Raw genomic sequence first — 17,015 nt, 5'->3', positions numbered from 1 at the left:
CAAATCTCAGAATTCTAGTCGTCTGCTCTTTGCATGAAACATGTGATCCACGTGAACCGAGGCACACAAGTCCTCGTTTTCCGGTGCTGTGCAGGTCCAGTGCCGCAATCCATTTGATGTTCGCATCTTCGCACTGTACAAACAAATACACTATATAGTCGACACGTCACCTTGTAATTACATTCATAGCAGAGAAATATTGGAAACGAGTAGGACCGCCCTATTTTGACCTCTGCACCGCAATCGGACATCTTCTACTATGCATTCTATATCGTGCTTCACACCCGGTCAAGGAGCAGTGATACTGTTGGTAGTCTACGTTATCCTCGTGCGCTACCTGCGTTATCGGCGTGCTGAGAAGATTGCCATACCCTTCGCAACCAGCCAGCGCTCACTCTCTAGCATGACTACGCAAGAAGCGTCCACGATCATGGACCAACTTCAAGCCTTAGAGTTTCCCTATGCAATGAACAAAGCCCGCAGTGTGGCTTTACTCAAGGTATGTTGCTCCAAGATACGCTTGAGTGGTTCGATTCCAATAAGGAGAAGGCTAACTCATACTCTCAGGCCGGGGGCATACCCAGCATGTCCAGGCTCTTCGCAGTCACTGGGCAAAATACAGTCAAGAATGCCGGGAAGCGAACTGTTGACACAGAAATTCTCCTCCGGGAGTCCCAAACCCAGCCGCGCGATTCAGAGCGCTACATGCGCGCGGTAGCGCGGATGAATTACCTGCACGCGCGATACCGGCGCGCGGGAAAGATCCTGGATGCTGACCTACTACATACGCTTGGTGATGGGGCGGGTGAGATTCTGCGCGTCATCGAGCATGAGGAGTGGAGGGCGCTGAGCGAAGTGGAAAAGTGTGCGGTGGGTGTATTCCACTATGCACTTGGGCGGGACTTGGAGATTCCGTTCACGCTCTTGCAAAGTCGTGAGACGGGATGGCGGGATGGAGCATGCTTTTTGGACGAACTGATAGCATGGACGAAGGAGTACGAGAGGGATGTTGCGAAGCCTGCGGAGACAGGGGATCTGTACGTAAGAGTCTATGTTGATTCTGCGGCCAAAAAGTTGGGAAGCGGAGTCACGGCGCTTTTGAGACAAGTGGTAGCGTCTGATCTGGATGATACGATGCGAAAGAGTTTAGGACTTGAAAAGCCTGGGTTTCTATTGAAATGGATCCTGTTCGGCGTCAGAATGATTCGAAAGCTTGCGCTTCGCTATCTCGCGCTTCCCCGTCCCAAGGCGCTGGCGCATCAATCTGTGGCCACGGCGACAAATTCGGCAGGTCTGTATAATTTCAGCCACGGTGGATTCCAACCTTGGTATGTCCTGCCTGACCTCACAGCGACCTGGCATCCGAGAGCAGTGATCATGAGGCTGCTAGGTGCGAGGAAGCCGGGCAGCAATGGTGATAGGTACAAGCCGATGGGATATGACCTGAGAACTATCGGACCCACGCCACAGGAAGGTCGAGGTCTAGAGGAGATGGCTGCCACGATTGACGCGATCAAGGGCAGACATTTGGAGACCTGCTTTCCTACCATGCAGAAGTCTGAATAACATGGAAGGTAGTAGGCGATGGATTATAGCCCACTGCTTCAGAAGCTTCGCTGAGCAAGCTTTACGGAGTTAGCTGTAAACTCGATCATTAATTCCCAGCCAACGGCTCGAGATCAGACAGTGATTAGTACCACAGAAATTTTCACTGCTCAACATACTTGACTGTTCAAATATTGACGGCCTATCTGTAGATCCCACAGGTAGTGCAAACACTGTTGTTCCTAGTCTTGTAGACAAAACGATCAATGCAATGCCTATAACCAAAGTTGCTCCCAGTCTGCACAATAGAAGAAAAGAACATAGAGCTTATTACTACTACTACTACGTTAATTACATGTCTCTGTAGCTTCAGTGTGAAGATAGGAAGCGCGTAGATCAGTATGCATAGGGATTCTATCGTCGTCCGAACCAAAGGGCTGTACTATCAAAGCAAGGTCACTGTTGCCTCACTCCTTGCTTTGGCCAACCCAAAGGCGAACATAACGGATTGTTCTCCTCAAATCCTCGCCTTGAGAAGATCTCGGTGACCAACTCCGGAAGGATATTGATTGGTGTCTGCGATAGCTTGCGTCACCCTTTGCAACTCTCCCATGCACTGGCTTTGTAGCTGGTCGGGCAACAGAGTATGCCTGTTACACAGCCATGCTGCTACAGCTGTCGCAATACCGTGTTGCGCACCATTTCCCATAAACTTTGTGTTTGATCCCGCGATATGGGTGACACTGATATGTTTCCCAGCCATCATGAGATTTCGTAGGTTCCTAGAATACAAGCAACGAAATGGCACGTCATAATCATGTCCATCACGTTCGTCCCATTTCCAGTCTTTTAGCCTAAAGTCGTTTCTCTGTGTCGCATGGGGGTGCGTAATGCAAACAGAAAGCGCCCCCATTCTTGACGACTGCATCGGGGAACGAGGTATGACGTCGGATGTCCAGTTCGGTAAGAACGTGGTCGCCCCTATATCGTCGGAATTCGCCCTGGGCCGCGACATACGCCACCCAATCTAGACGTAACCCTGCAAATTCCTCTGGCTTCATGGTCTTTACATTCGAAAATGTACCGTAGATGGCGCGAAGGAGATGATCACGGATGTGCTCACCGTTGACATAAGGATCGAGGTGTTGTCCGTACTCCCAAAAGTGCGTGAGTGGACCTCTCATGCGACGACGAACTGTCATGTCAGGAGGGTTCACCGTTGGACCTACTCCATTCTCCACTCCAGTCCTTACGAGCTGGCCGTTCAGATCTGAAAAGTCTTTGGCCACTTCTGCAGCCCATGGTACATGAGGAAATGAGACCATATCATTGGTCATTCTGGTACGAAAGAACAGCGTATTCCCATGGTGTGTCTCTTCGTGTTGCAGCGGGGCAAGCTCTTCGCCATAATCGAACCGTGACTCTTGGCCATAGAGTGTTTCAGCACCTGCAAAGTGTCCAAGCAAAGCTCTGCCTGAACAATCGATGAAGATTGGTGCAGCAAACCGGAGCTCCCTCCCACTACGAGCATCCCGAGCATCAACATACTTGATGCAGGAATCTTCCCCCAGTGTAGCGTTAAATGCGGTATGCTCAAGAAAAAGTTCAGCCCCTAGTTCGGCATTAAGCAGCTGTTTCGCACGTAGATCGCCATCGGGGTGCCGATCCGCAATCTCATCCACCAATGGCCCCGTGACTCCACGAGGCCGTAAGCCAATCTCAACACTAGCATTGCCACCCAAGTAAGGACGATTATGGATCAGAGCTACACGCTCTCCAAGTCTCGCTGCGACAAGAGCAGCTGCCGTCCCCACGAGGCCTCCACCCAGGACAACAACGCTGTATTGGCCAGCATTGACGGGATCATCAGGCAATCCACGGAGTTGCCGCCTCCAAGCTCTGGCTGCTCTATCAAACCCATTCAACGGGGTTTCGTGTCCCATAGTGAGGTAAATCGCCTCACACCGCCCCGCGAATCCTGTCAAGTCGTGCAATTTGAGCTCCGCCATACCCTGATTTAGAAAGACATCGCCGCCATTCTGCCACGACCAGTCGGAGTTGCTGGTCCCAAAGACTATCTTTAGTGTTTCTTCATTGACAATGAGCTCAAAACGTCCAGGTTGGTACCCTGGGACCCAATCTTTTGTGCGCACCCAAATGTTATATTGGCCGCTGACCGGTATGGAGACGACGGTTGTGGCGTCTAAGACTGGAGTGCCGTTTCCATGTGCTAGAAGGTACGGGAATCCCATCTCAAGCACGAATTGAGAATCCAGAGTCCATCCACCGGAGGTATGGAAATCCGCGCTTTCCACCAGAATTGTCGTCATGGTAGATCTAGGGTATTTTCCGAGAAACAGAAGGAGGAATATGGTGTGCGAGAATAACGTAGTTGGGGCTACTTGATTTCTTCCGCCGAGGAGAATCCATCACCTCAAGTAGACGTCCGACCTGCCGAGATTAAGACCCTGTCAAACCCCACTCACTTCGGCCGGGATTCCCCTGCAAGGTCCCCGTGTTGAGGGGTTGGACCCCGAGGCTGGATCGACGGGCGCTGAATAGCTAAGTCAAGGCGTGTACACTTATATTTTCGTGGTCGATAATTATAGCTTGACACACGATATGGCGCTATGTCTTCGGCATCACTATTATCACCCTGGCTGTCCCACGAACAGATTTAAGGGCAACAAACGCCAAGTGGATACCCTAGGCAATGTATCGACTGCATGTTCGTCGAAAAGCCGACCTGATGGCAGAGCAGTGGAATAACTGATAACGGATTCCTCACGACCCAATGTAAGCACCGATGACACTTTTTAGAGCTACCATAGTTGAATATTGTCCTTGCGTACGACCTTTCCTGCATCTTCGTCCCGGCGGCCGTCAATGACATCGCGAACCAGCTCTGCCCCAACATTCGGATCAAGCGCTCCCATCTTCTTCATGAGTTCAGGGTTTCCGCCCAATCCTGTGGCCAACATACCAGGGCTGACTGCAAAGACCTTCACGCCATCCTCCTTCAGGATGCGTACCCATTCTAAGAACATCATGTTCATTCCAGTTTTCGCCGATCTATAAGCTGAGACCGCAAACTCCTGTTTAGGCCAGCCTTTTTCGGGGGACCTGTTGATAGCAAGCGCAAGATTGCCATGTTCTGCGAGCGTGCTTGTGCCACTCGTGATGAACAACAGTCGCGGCTTAGCTGACTTGCACAACAATGGAGCTAGACTTCCAGTCAAGATATATGTACCAGTAACATTGACGTTCCAGGACTGATTCCACATATCTCTAACGGTCATGTTACCCTGAGATGCTTGCTGGTCGAATTGAGCCCCTACAACTTGGTCAGCTCAAGCAGTCGTCTTCAATGTCAATCTGAATCGCCTCTATGCTGCTGTTGGAGTCTGCGTGCTCATGCTTGACGTGTTGAATAGCGGCTTCGGCCTTGCTCAGGTCTCGGGCACCAAGCAGAACGTGATAAACAGCTTCCGATCTGTATAAAGCCTTCACAATGTTAAGGCCAAGCCCAGTATTGGCACCTGTAACAAAGACGGTGGTCGCGGTGGCCATGTTAGAAAGACTGTAGCTCTGAGAGACTTGTGGTACGAGTGTGTTGTCCAGACGTATACCTTCGTCAGTAAGCCTTATATACCGTCTACAGCCTCTATAATGCCTGTTATCGCCTAACTACGCATGCATTCTCGCGCTTCTGGAGATACGATATCTCCGTCAAGTGAAAAATTCAAGGTCGGCTTGTAGGGTTCTTAACCCCGACTACGCGCTGCAAGCACGGGATGCATGTCATCTGTAAAACAAAAGGGCCTTTTCGAAAATTGTGTGAGTGCTAGTCGTTGATCACCACATACTTCAGCTGCTGCCTTAAATATCTGTGTATTACAGTGGATATCCTCCTCCGTAAAGGCGCCCAGTCATGAAGGGTTTAAACCGTAGCTATGTCACTTGCGACCTTTGTTCTAATGGCAAGACTGAATGAAGGCCATTTTTGGTACAAGTAGAACGTGCGCAAAATGGATAAAAGCAGCCATGTGCCAAGTAGAAATAATTAATGAACACGTGGATGGCGGTGATCATGTCATTTCCAACGTTACCTGAGCACATTGCAGGCTCACACATGACATTATCATTCTTTTTCGTACACCGGAAAGCTTTCAGATATCGCTAGTCGCATGGATTTGCGCCGGTGGGGCATGCTTTGCGACTAGAAGCCAGTACAGTGCAGACTGACTACTAAAGCACTATCTGAAGCCGCCCATTGGCATAATGAGGCGATGGATGCAGTATAAATGACTTGCTAGAGAGGTAGCCAGGGTTGTCAAACTGAATTAGCTCGCTTTCACGAACTTTACAGTAGCGACATACAGGAATCGAGCTACATAACCTAGCTACCAGTTTTTCTAGCATGTTTTCCTAGTCTGGGCCATTCGGACGAATCTTGTGATGTGCCGAGTATTGGGTTGTAGTTTCCCATTGCACATTTTCTAGTCGGTTTGTTATATTTGGCCAATAAAATGACCACATCATTCTTCCATGCCATCAGCCCCTCTAATGTTGTAACCGGAAAAGCGATCGTAGCCGGGTGAAGGTTGTGTAGCCCGTCCTCTTCGCACTGTAGTGCAAATGTATGCAGGCTCTACGCGGTTTGTAATGTGGCTACAAGCATCACAGTGGCGTACTCTGCGGCAGAATTACAACAAAACGCGAGCAAGCACGGGCACAGTGTGACAGATTTTGCGTGACTCGACGCAGGGTAAGTGAGCGACTTGAACCAATGATAGTCTATCGTAACAGCGAGTCAAAGCACGTCAAGCTATGCACATACTCCCCGAGCGATGCAGCACAAAGTTGCATTTGCATTGCAGCATCCAAGGGGTTGTCCCGCCTAGACCTTGCAGCAGTGTTGAATCCGTCGCGTCCATGGGTTCTGATAAGATTAATAATGTAGTGGAACAAAATTCTTATAAATTACATGAGGCTATGCAGGTTGGACGAAGAGGCGCAAAGCCAACTTTGGATTGTCGTCCACGTAATTGCAAAGATGTACATCTTGCCATTGACCCTCTACAATCTAAAATTGAATAGTGCATGCTATGGGCGACTCTCAGTATCCTGTTGCTGGGCCTCGCACAACGTCCACATCCTGCATCCTCCCATAGTGGTAGCCTGTGAGAAAGGGGCCTGCTAGTGAAACTGGGCGACTGTTCCAGAACTGCTGAACTGCTTTTGCAGCGTCCACAAACTGCTCCTCGATGTTGTTGTTTTCGTTGCTCAAACATCCTTGATGTACAATCCGACCATCTCGTTTCCATAATTCCCCATTAACGAGGACATGTTTGACATGTCCCACATGAGAATGTAAGAGGACAGCAGTGACAGGATCACTCCAACCTAACATGCCTGGTGCCTTGCCATCATACACGACAATGTCAGCTTTGGCTCCGATGCGAAGGACACCGAGGTCATTACGTCGTATCGCTTGAGCCCCCGATCTTGTGGCTAACAAAAATCCCTGGTTCGCCGACATAGGGTTGCGATTCGCTACGACCCTTTCTTCAGTTGTAAGGTGACTTAATAAACGCTCGCGAACGTTTTGTAGCCATATTCGTGCTTGCGTGACCATGTCGCCGCTATTCGTGTAGTGCGTTCCAACGCTGAGAGATGCTTGGTCCAAAGCCAGGTGCTGCTGGCCTATTTCCCGTGAGTGAGACATCTCAAATTCTGGGGCCAATGCCATGTGATGATTGAATGTGCGCAACAGCGCAACATCGGTAGCTGTCAGAGACGTTCCGTGTACGAAAATCAGCGGTGTTGAAGTATTCAAGAGTTGGGTTCCGTTGGGCAGCATTATCTGTGAGAGTACAGACGGGTTGTTTTCGGTCGCGTAAACGCCCCCGACGGCATGAGTCTTGAGGACAGCAATGTCATAATCGCTAAGAACTCAGTTAACATCAAATTTCAGTCAATTCCTGAACGCATTACACACCTTATTAAGCTGACAACAGCTTCAATCTCGGGTTCAATGCCAAAGGTCCATCTTTCGTACGCGATACCAGGACTGATATTACTTCCGTTGAAAGTTCCGTCAGCCATCAGCTGCCTAAAATGTCGTATTTGGTCAGGGAACGGGAAGGTTTCGTAACCACCGAAATTGTACGCGAATATACTTCTGATACCGCTGTCCTTGGTGGCTTGAAGATAAGCGTCGACAATCTCGCTTGTGAACGAACCAGGTGCATGATCAACGATGGTAGTGACTCCTGCGTTGACCGCTTCACAAAGCCCGACGAGTTCCGAGTAGTAAGATGTCTTTGTGTCGTAGATCTCTGCCGCAAGTGTGGTATTCGTCCATCGCGTGAGGTCCTCAGCTAACGTCGGTGTTCCGCCTATGGACCGATGAATGGTCTGCCAAACATGACGATGAGTATCCACGTATCCAGGGGATATGATATCACCCTCTGCAGATATAGATACAGTGCCAGCAGGGATCGCGATATTCTCAAGCAAATCTGTAGAGTTTGAGGGGAAAATCGCACCGATAGTATCATCTACAACAAGAAGGGAGTGATCGCGTAACATTTCCAGTGTTCCACTGCTCTCATCGAAAGATATGATGGTGCCATGTTCAAAAAGAAAGGAACTGCAGGAGGACAGTGGCAGAAAGGCAATGAGCTGAAAGACGCGAATGAAATGTTGCTTCATGGTTGAGACGCTGGGTGCCACAACCCCACGACCAAATGGCCGCCTCAATTATATACCTAAGTATGAAGGAATGCATCAAATTGACGGGCAATTTTCAAGCTTTGAATCACGGCGTTACCGCGTCGAAACCGTAGTGCAGGACGAAAAACGCGGACATTGTGCAGGAATACGATACCAATCTGAACTACGAAGGGCCGATCACGTATCATCCGATGATTCACCATGGCGGATCATAGTGTTCGGGCGGAGAAAGATGCGTGGGAACTGTGCTTCAGTGTTAATGTTCTTGGTCCGAAGAGGACATGCAGCAGTAAAGCTACCAATGTTTTCTTCGTGTCAAGACATACATCTGTCCAGGCTTTCATCTCGTCTAGATTTCCCATTTTGAGGTGTAATTACACCTCAAAATGAGAAACGCCCCTACTCAAAGCGACACAAGTGCGAGTGGACAGTGTATTGCAGTGCACAGCTATGAACTCGGGGGATGTACACGGATTCCAGATCTGTGGAAGGTTGTAAATTATCTAGAACAGTACATGCTGTCAGATGTAAAATTTCGGTCTGTCTTTTGAAAGAATACGCATCCTCTACCGCAGTGGCTTGGCGGATCTATGCCAGACACGGTATATCCGTCTAACTCCGCGATGACATCGCTGAATGACCGGCACTATTGAACACATTTATTAGACCTTGAAACTTGTGGTACGTTCATCATTAGAACACCCTGCTCTTATCCATGAGGCATATTGTGATATCCAAAGCCATTTAACTATTTAGCTGTTTTTAGCTCCTGTTATTATAAGGCAAGACAAACTACTCGTGATAACTACTCACTCAGTACTATGGAACTATACTTGGCTTTCTTCTATACTAAGGAATAGTGTTGTCACCAATGCTGTCCACGTCGCTATGACTGACGATCGTCGAAGACACTATGACCAATGACATCGGTACTTCGATAAACGGTATTAATATTGCGGCCAACGATGCCTTGGCTGATGGCTCCTCAAAGTGTGTTGCTGCAACCGCAGCTACGAACGTGCCCCTTTCTCAGAGACCAACGTATACTGCAGTCTCAAGATCACTTACATGGGTACTGATACTACTGCCCTCCTCGGTTCAAGACGAGATCTCACTTAACATAATATCGAAGCTTTGTCTGGTGTGCTTAACAATCCCCATTGGCAGATTATTCGTACACGCTCAGTGACAGACAACCTAGATACGCGCAGCGACCCTTCTGCATAGGTAACACACGACATGAGCGTCACACAAGATCTGTTCTTCGACAAGAACCCGCCACGCGCACCGTATTCCTGTAGCAATCCAAAGCCGGCTTTTTCTCTCCCGGACAGCGTATCTGGTGGTATGGTATGGGCGTAGAGCTGCCTAAGTATCAAGTGTTCCGCAGGGTGATAGGATATTGGATCCCGAATTTCAAGTACTGCCAAATATAGGCCTCACCTTGAGCTCATGCAGAGCATGACATGCTATGACTGGCAAAGCCTCATTGGCTCCATTCCAACTCTGATCGCTATAGACATTGCTGGTCTTGGAAGTACCGAAGGGATAGCCTGTATACTAGAGTGTTTCATAGACTCAAAGTTTACATCAGTGTTTATACTAACTACATAGCTAGACCTGGCCTCTTACTACAATTTGGGTTCAAGACTATAGACTCATCAAGCTACCATCACTAAACTATCGAGGAGGAGAAATATAAGTAGCAAGAAAAAGATCCAAGTACTGGACGATATTGCATTGCGTGTATATAAGGTAGAATGTGGAAAGAGTAGTGTGTAATCCGGTATCTGCATATTGAGTGCACACCAAGGAGAAATACCTGATAATACCTGTGGCGTTGATGTTGGACGACTGTCGTTGATAGCAAACCATCGACACGTTGCGGGACACACACCAGGCAACTACCAGCCACGACAGCAACCGCACAGACCAGCGTAGCTTTCATACGCCGACCAGATATATGTGTGACGCCAAATGCTCGAAACGCTGACTAAAGTGACTTTGAGGGCTTGTCTGTTCGCGGTCAATCCTGCGGGGTTCGGATCTTCGCGTGCTAGGATTAGACGCTGAATGCCAGCCCTTACCTGGGTAGCGACAGAGATTCATCCTGAGGTCGGCTTTGGTGACTTTTCAGATATAATGCAATGGCTTGCTATGGAGGCCTATAGTGCCACAAGAATTCAGGGCTTGTGAGGACGGACTTCATTGCACTATAACAAGAGGCTGATACAAGGTATAGTCTCAATTCCAAGCTGCGCTATGCCCCTGTGATGCAGTGTCTGATACGAACTAAAGATCTCTCTACCTTCATACCATAGAGTTCGCTATGTAGACCCCAGAAAAAATCACGAACTTTGGTTTTTTCCGCATTGTCACTCTTCAAGCGATTTGTACTTTTATCATGGAGTCGTACGTACTTGCTGACCATTAATAGATGTACTCACAAGCTGTTACACAACCTGTTTACAGCGTTGTTCTATGAGACTCCATGCTTGCGTCATCCCGGAGGTCTACCGAGTCCCTAACTCCTATGCTGTACCGGTCGCTTTTGGTCTCGCTGTACTTGGCAACGGGGTCAACCTTATCCTTGGAATCCCCACGTTTCAGGTGAAGAACAACATCGAAATCTTCACGGTATGTGTGAGTCACATTTTCATGCTAGCTTTCTCGATCTTTCGCTATATCGAAAGCAAAGGGGTTATCGAAGGATCGAGTGCGGGCTACACCATGGATTCTAATTCTCTTGTCAATGGCTCAGTTGACCTGTGGAGAAAGATGCAACCAGTACTAATTACTTCTATTGCAATTGTCGGGATCAAATGCTGAATTCAACGTCAGCTCCTTCAGAACCAATGTTTGCAAGCTCAGCCTGCGATACCATGGTTTCGAGCAAGCTCCCGGTTCTGACTTCAGCCTTCAAGGTTTTTGTGACAGGACGTACATGGTAGCGATATGCGTAAGGCGGCATCCAGGATATTGGAGCTGTTAAACTGACTGAGGTAAAGGCACATGCGTCCACCGCAAAGCTATTGTCATGGAAGCCCACGAGTTTGAGATCGCGTGTGCCTCCATGTTCTCTCCTGCGGCCTGGCAATGTAACAGTTGAGTTCCGATAGATATCTCCTTCTCAAATGCTAATGTCTTTTGGCTGTTGGATAATCAGCAGGTTCGACACGTTGTAACATGAGCTGGCCCATCCTAGCGTTGAAAATTCTTCAAACGTGGAGCTGCCTTTGGGGCACTGTAACATCTTATTGACCCACCTATTCATTAGATATCGAAATGCTTCCTAGCTGTCTGCGCGGTCCGTGAACGAAAGAGAAGTTATATTGCCATCACTACCACCATACTGCACGCGGCAGAGATAAGCCTCGGCATATGTATTGACCACAGCTTCCGTGCAGCTGGTCCTCTGAATGATTTGCTGAGTAAATGGGTCCAAAGCCAGCAGCAGAACGGTGATAGCAGCAGTGATAGGGGAAACGATATCGTGCCAACGGAGACGGCCGAGCAGATGCCACGATCCTCTTGAAGTTTTGTCGTAGACTTCAATATCGACCAGCAATCGTCTACTGTAAGCAAGTGGCTCAAGCGTTCAACTGCCAGTATAGTACTAAAAGAGGCCTTTGCTAAGTAGGGGTTGCTAGTTGCTAGCTAGTAAGATATAAAAGATCTTTTGAAGTATGCGGATTAGTAGATTGAGGTCATATGCAACCTCGGTACTAGTGCCTGCCGATAGCAAGGACGATTTCGGGATCGAAGCCGATAACGGCATGTTTGCTGCATATCTTGAGCAGGCAGGGTCCTTTTTTGACGACCGGCCCTTTTCGCGGAAGGCGGAGATCTGGGCCGACACGTTGGGGAAGATTTGCGAGCCGTTGTTTTTGAAGTTGACGAGCAGGACGATGGTTTGCTGGGGCGCTGTGTTGATGACGCCGCCGCGTAGAGCGCTGCCGCGTCCGCTGCGAGCAGTGCTGCTGGCGTTGTCACCAGCGCTGCCGCAGCTGCAATCAAAAAGTCGGTGCCGGATGAGATCAAACAGAGTGGGTCGGCCGGCACTACGCCAGCTCAGCCTGATCCCTACAGTTTCCGACCCTCCGACACAAATCTTAGCTATTGAACAACGAATCCACCTTCTAGATTACTTACAACGGGTCTTATATGCATCTTACACCTTAGACCCTATTAGCGCCTACAGCTAATGTCATGTCGCGCTATAGACACTGCCCCTAATGCATGTATCGGGCCTAATTACTTCTCTCTGGTTAAGAAAGCTTCTCTAACGTAGATAATTTCCTAATTAAGACATAACCTGTAACTCGGGAGCAACGGAGGGTCAGATATTACTAATTTGTTAATTGCATAAAGCAAGTAGTAATCAGTATATACTAAGGCGGTAGTGCAGTCTACAAATCTATAGAAGTATTGAGGGGGTGCTCTTGCTACATGCAAATAATCGTCTTGTTCTCTTACTACACTCCAGTCTGTAGACAGCTGCAACTTAACAATGTCTTTTAACGTATCATCGAACGAGGCTGAACTATCTCTTAGGTTATACTATAGTACGAATATGCTAAGCCTGCCCCCCGTAGTTTCAGCCGCACTTTTGGTTTTGGCTCTTACCTTTATTGGATTTCGGCCTAAAAAATCCAAATATCCACTCGCAAACCCTCCTCATCGATTTCAACTTCGACTTTTCAAGCAACTGGATTTTATGAAAAATGGTGTGGGAATTTTTGGCGAAGCACAGCGAAAATTCCCTGGGAAACCATTCAGGATAATTAACGAGTTAGGTGAAGCTCTTATTCTTCCACCCTCTGCTATCAATTTGATGCGCAACGAAGAGGGGTTGAGTTTTGGAGAGGCTGTTAATCGGGTATTAGCCCCAACTACAAAGTTTTGAATATTAACATAATAATTTAACAGGATTTCCATGCGCACATCCCAGGCTTTCAACCTTTCGGCTTTATCGCCCATCATGGACAAATCGTACAAGTAGTTGCTAAGAAGCATCTCAACAAGTACCTAGGTAAGGCTCTGTCTAGAGCGGTTGTAATGTAATGCTGACGTTGTCTGTACAGCAACAATCACTCAACCGCTTTCTGCGGAAGCTTCCTATGCTGTAGATTTGATTTTCGGCAACTCATCAGGTAAGTCTCTTCGTTCAATGACTCAGCATTAATAATAGAGGATCTGATCGTTTTTAGAGTGGAAGGAAGTGCGTATACGGGATCCTCTCTTGGACCTAGTTGCCCGACTTTCATCTCGTGTTTTCCTTGGAGCCGAGCTATGCCGTGATGAGAATTGGCTCAAGATAACAAAGGAATACACGATCAACTCTTTCCAGGCAGCAGTAAAGATGACGATTGTGCCTTATCCCCTAAGGTTTATTTGGCGTCTATTTTCGAAAGACTGCGCTGTTGTTGCTCGAGACTTCAACAAAGCCGTCGACATCATCACACCCGTCATCGAACAACGTCGAAAACTTAAGGAAGAAGCCCGGTTAAAAGGAGAGAAGGTCCCATCCTACAACGATGCCATAGAATGGGCTGAGATGGAGACCCAGTGTCACCCATATGACCCAGCATCTTTCCAGCTTGCACTATCGTTTGCTGCAATTCACACTACTACGGATCTAGTATCTCAGACCATGATGTTATTAGCACTTCATTCTGAGGTACTTGTACCATTGCGCAAGGAAATTGTAGACGTTCTGCAAGTTGAAGGTTGGACAAAGAGCGCACTTTTCAAAATGCGACTGCTTGACAGCACCATCAAAGAAGCTCAACGGATAAAGCCAAATACCTACAGTACGTCTTCTCGCGGCTCTTCTTGAACTCAATCCCCCCTGATAATCTTGAAATTCAGCTGCCTTGCGACGAATCGCGCTAAAAGACATCACTCTATCCGATAACACTTTCATTCGCAAAGGCGAACGATGTATGGTTGATGCTACGGGCATGTTGGACCCAAAACTCCATCCTGAACCAGAGAAATTCGATATCTACCGATTTCTCCGTCTAAGGGAACAGCCAGAGTTTGCAAATAAGGCACAACTAGTTGCTACAAGCCCTGAACACCTAATTTTTGGGCACGGCATGCACGCATGCCCCGGTCGATTTTTTGCCGCGAACGAAGTAAAGATCGCGCTCATCCATCTTATTCTCAAGTACGAGTGGAAGCTGCTGCCTGGTATTACTAGCATCAAGCCTGTTATAATGGGTGTAAACTTGAGAGTCGATCCAGACAGCAGATTGTTGTATCGGCGTCGAAAGGAGGAGGTCAATCTCGAGTCTCTAGGGTTTGAATGAAAAGCTAGCCGTGGCACAACTTAAACTGAGTTGCCGGACTTTATGATACTATAGACACATCCATCGACAAGCCACCCAGCCTTTCTCAATCTCCCTTGGGTGTTGTGTAACGCGCCACTTGGTAAAAATAGTACACTGGGATACCAAGTAAGAAAATGTCAACAAAACTACCAACCAACACTTCGAATGCCGATCCATAATCATGAGTGGTTTCAACCATACGCAACTCCAAACGAGACGATAATCTTTGTGCCAACCACAATAACGAGCGCAGGACCGGGATTGGTGTCATTGCCTCGGACACGAAAGTTGTAGCCACAATAGTCACAGCCGTAAACGTGTATTGAGAGAACGACCAGCCTAGATGCAGCGCCCACCATGTACGACCCCACAATGATAGCTGTCGGAATCAAAGTTTGAAACTGGTGCTCTGGCTTGTTAATATGCCATTTGCTGCGCGCAGCAAAGAGCGCATATTGTCGTCAAGTAAGTTGCAATTCAACGGCCCTAGCACAGCGCCAATGGCACCTCCTATTTTGATAAGATCGATGTTCTGCGGATTTCAGCCGTAGTTGACCATCAGCACTTCAGTGTAGGTCAAAGAAACCCCAATTCCAAAGCCGAGGCTGAATGACGAGGTGAGAAGTACGTAGATCATGTTGGGGGAAATCATATTTGCAGCATAAGTAGGTAGGTCAGAAACGTGATCTTGGGCGGGCTCTTCTCAACCTCTAACCACGGACGGAGATCTCAGGCGTAGCTGTTGCGCAGGACCTCACTTTCCTGCATTCCTGTTTATTCGCATTCGATCATCCGGTAATGCGTTGACCTCCTCTGTTCAATTATAAAGGAGCCAAAACATTCTATATCAGGTGACAATACCTCCTTGCAGTTGTTCAGCTGTTCACGTCGTACACGCACGAAACATGTTCACTATCACGAATGCCTCCTGTCAAGGATATCCTACACCAAGTTCTATGGTTCACATTGTTTAGTCGCTCAGATTGTTCTGTTGGTCATCTCTTTCTATTGCGTATCTTGATCTTGTGTTGATTGTACTGGACCCGGATCTCTGCGGAAAACTGGCTCGACGATTGATTAGATCAGTCCTCACGTAGATCTTCCGTAGTTAGGATGCTCCACCATCTAAAAGAGTAGGGTAGCGAGTTCGATCCGATTGCCCTTCTTTTTGGGTGCCGCATGCCTAGGTCGGCCATGCGCTTTTCATCCCATATGGCGAATCCATACTTGCGCCAGTGCCGAAAGGGATAAACGAGCGTGAGTGGGCACCCATCAAGCCATCCATCGGTGGTGGACATGGCGTGATGGAAGTGGTACGACCATGGCGCTCGGTTTAGGTTGTCTGGTCCCTGACTAAAGGCATCCTTGTTGAGCTCGAAAAAGGGAGGCTCGGCACAGGTACACCTTGGCACTGCCCGTTCAACCCAATGTATTGCTGGCAAACTACGAGCGTTGTCGTGAACAGCTTCCACTGAAGGAATAGTCCTAGAGGTGACTGCGCCGAGGAAATCGCAGGCGGTCAGAATCTGCTCTCGCTCGAAGCCGGATACGTCGTAAAAGCCATCCGGGCTACTCCCGAACAGCATGTCAACTTCTTGCCCCGACCAATAGGTGCCCAGGCGGCCATTGTTACCGGCGTCCTGAAGTTCCAACAAGAACTGCAGTCGCCAGAATGCTTTGATCATTCGTTGCTCTTCCACCCACAAAGGGGGGCCGGTATACTGTGGCAGGTAGTCTTTGCGACTCTCGGCCTTTTCAAATTCTTCCCGAGATGTACGGCCAGCCCCATTCTTGATGAGCGTGGAGGGCCGTAGCTCCATTGATTTTTCTATTAAATGTTCGAGGCAGGCATGGGACCAGGCATGGACATTCTCAATGGTGGCGAGCAAAGACCGTACCGCAGCGGCTTGATCAAGCCTGGACGAATGCATTTCGTCAACCTTGGTCGAGTCGATTTCCGCTACCTTCTGAGCCTCAGATAAGGATGCTGGAAAGCGCGAAAACCGCCCTTTGTAAACTGCGTATATTATGCGACAAGTCGCTAAAGGAATGCTAGCGTTTAGGATCACCTCCACAATTTTGAGCGGATATCTATCGAGCACTCTGCCCATGGCGGGCGACGCGTGGGCCAAGCTCCGTAGTGACAAGGAGTCTGGTGTGAGTTTGATAATTTTGATTCTGAGCTCCTCGGGAAGTCGGCCAAACGCGTCTCCAGTGTTCTTTGTCATCTTGATGGTGCTCTCAAGGTGGGCGTCTGGGGAGAAGAAGTTACGGACTGGACAGAGATAGCGGTATTATATTATGCGAACATGACCAATGATACGTCATGCCGACTCATAACGCCACAGTGTCTGTGCGTCCCGTGCACGTCTCAGCTTTATGCACGCGAACACTAAG

General features: G+C 48.4%; 6 protein-coding genes across 6 annotated transcripts; 2 read left to right on the top strand and 4 right to left on the bottom strand.

Moving 5' to 3' along the window:
* Positions 1-1,715, top strand: C7974DRAFT_338315 (uncharacterized protein). The gene is made up of 2 exons (XM_046139228.1): positions 1-499; positions 568-1,715. The coding sequence occupies exons 1-2, from the start codon at positions 260-262 to the stop codon at positions 1,564-1,566; spliced, it is 1,239 nt and encodes a 412-aa protein (XP_045996709.1). The 5' UTR covers positions 1-259; the 3' UTR covers positions 1,567-1,715.
* Positions 1,716-2,062: 347 nt separating this feature from the next.
* C7974DRAFT_456333 (FAD dependent oxidoreductase-domain-containing protein) lies at positions 2,063-3,940 on the bottom strand (the record flags this gene model as incomplete). Its single annotated transcript, XM_046146010.1, has 2 exons — positions 2,444-3,940; positions 2,063-2,391 (listed from the first exon to the last, which is right to left on the bottom strand). The coding sequence occupies exons 1-2, from the start codon at positions 3,873-3,875 to the stop codon at positions 2,063-2,065; spliced, it is 1,761 nt and encodes a 586-aa protein (XP_045996708.1). The 5' UTR covers positions 3,876-3,940.
* A 427-nt stretch (positions 3,941-4,367) lies between these two features.
* C7974DRAFT_434885 (uncharacterized protein) lies at positions 4,368-5,115 on the bottom strand (the record flags this gene model as incomplete). The annotated part of the gene is made up of 2 exons (XM_046145019.1): positions 4,368-4,879; positions 5,010-5,115. 2 exons carry the CDS (start codon positions 5,113-5,115, stop codon positions 4,368-4,370), a joined length of 618 nt encoding a protein of 205 aa, XP_045996707.1.
* Positions 5,116-6,664: 1,549 nt separating this feature from the next.
* C7974DRAFT_434884 (uncharacterized protein) lies at positions 6,665-8,262 on the bottom strand (the record flags this gene model as incomplete). Its single annotated transcript, XM_046145018.1, has 2 exons — positions 6,665-7,493; positions 7,547-8,262. 2 exons carry the CDS (start codon positions 8,260-8,262, stop codon positions 6,665-6,667), a joined length of 1,545 nt encoding a protein of 514 aa, XP_045996706.1.
* Positions 8,263-12,687: 4,425 nt separating this feature from the next.
* On the top strand, positions 12,688-15,083 carry C7974DRAFT_464243 (ent-kaurene oxidase). Its single transcript, XM_046146261.1, has 5 exons — positions 12,688-13,162; positions 13,213-13,315; positions 13,368-13,436; positions 13,494-14,096; positions 14,155-15,083. Exons 1-5 carry the CDS (start codon positions 12,794-12,796, stop codon positions 14,595-14,597), a joined length of 1,587 nt encoding a protein of 528 aa, XP_045996705.1. The 5' UTR covers positions 12,688-12,793; the 3' UTR covers positions 14,598-15,083.
* A 493-nt stretch (positions 15,084-15,576) lies between these two features.
* On the bottom strand, positions 15,577-16,871 carry C7974DRAFT_396966 (uncharacterized protein). The gene has a single exon (XM_046142134.1). It carries the CDS (start codon positions 16,844-16,846, stop codon positions 15,701-15,703), a length of 1,146 nt encoding a protein of 381 aa, XP_045996704.1. The 5' UTR covers positions 16,847-16,871; the 3' UTR covers positions 15,577-15,700.
* Positions 16,872-17,015: the final 144 nt, after the last annotated feature.

This window comes from Boeremia exigua (assembly GCF_020726555.1).
Source record: "Boeremia exigua strain MPI-SDFR-AT-0100 chromosome Unknown C7974scaffold_7, whole genome shotgun sequence".
Classification (NCBI taxonomy): domain Eukaryota; kingdom Fungi; phylum Ascomycota; class Dothideomycetes; order Pleosporales; family Didymellaceae; genus Boeremia; species Boeremia exigua.
The sequence above is the reverse complement of the archived record's forward strand: the minus strand, read 5'-3'. Positions and strand labels throughout refer to the sequence as shown.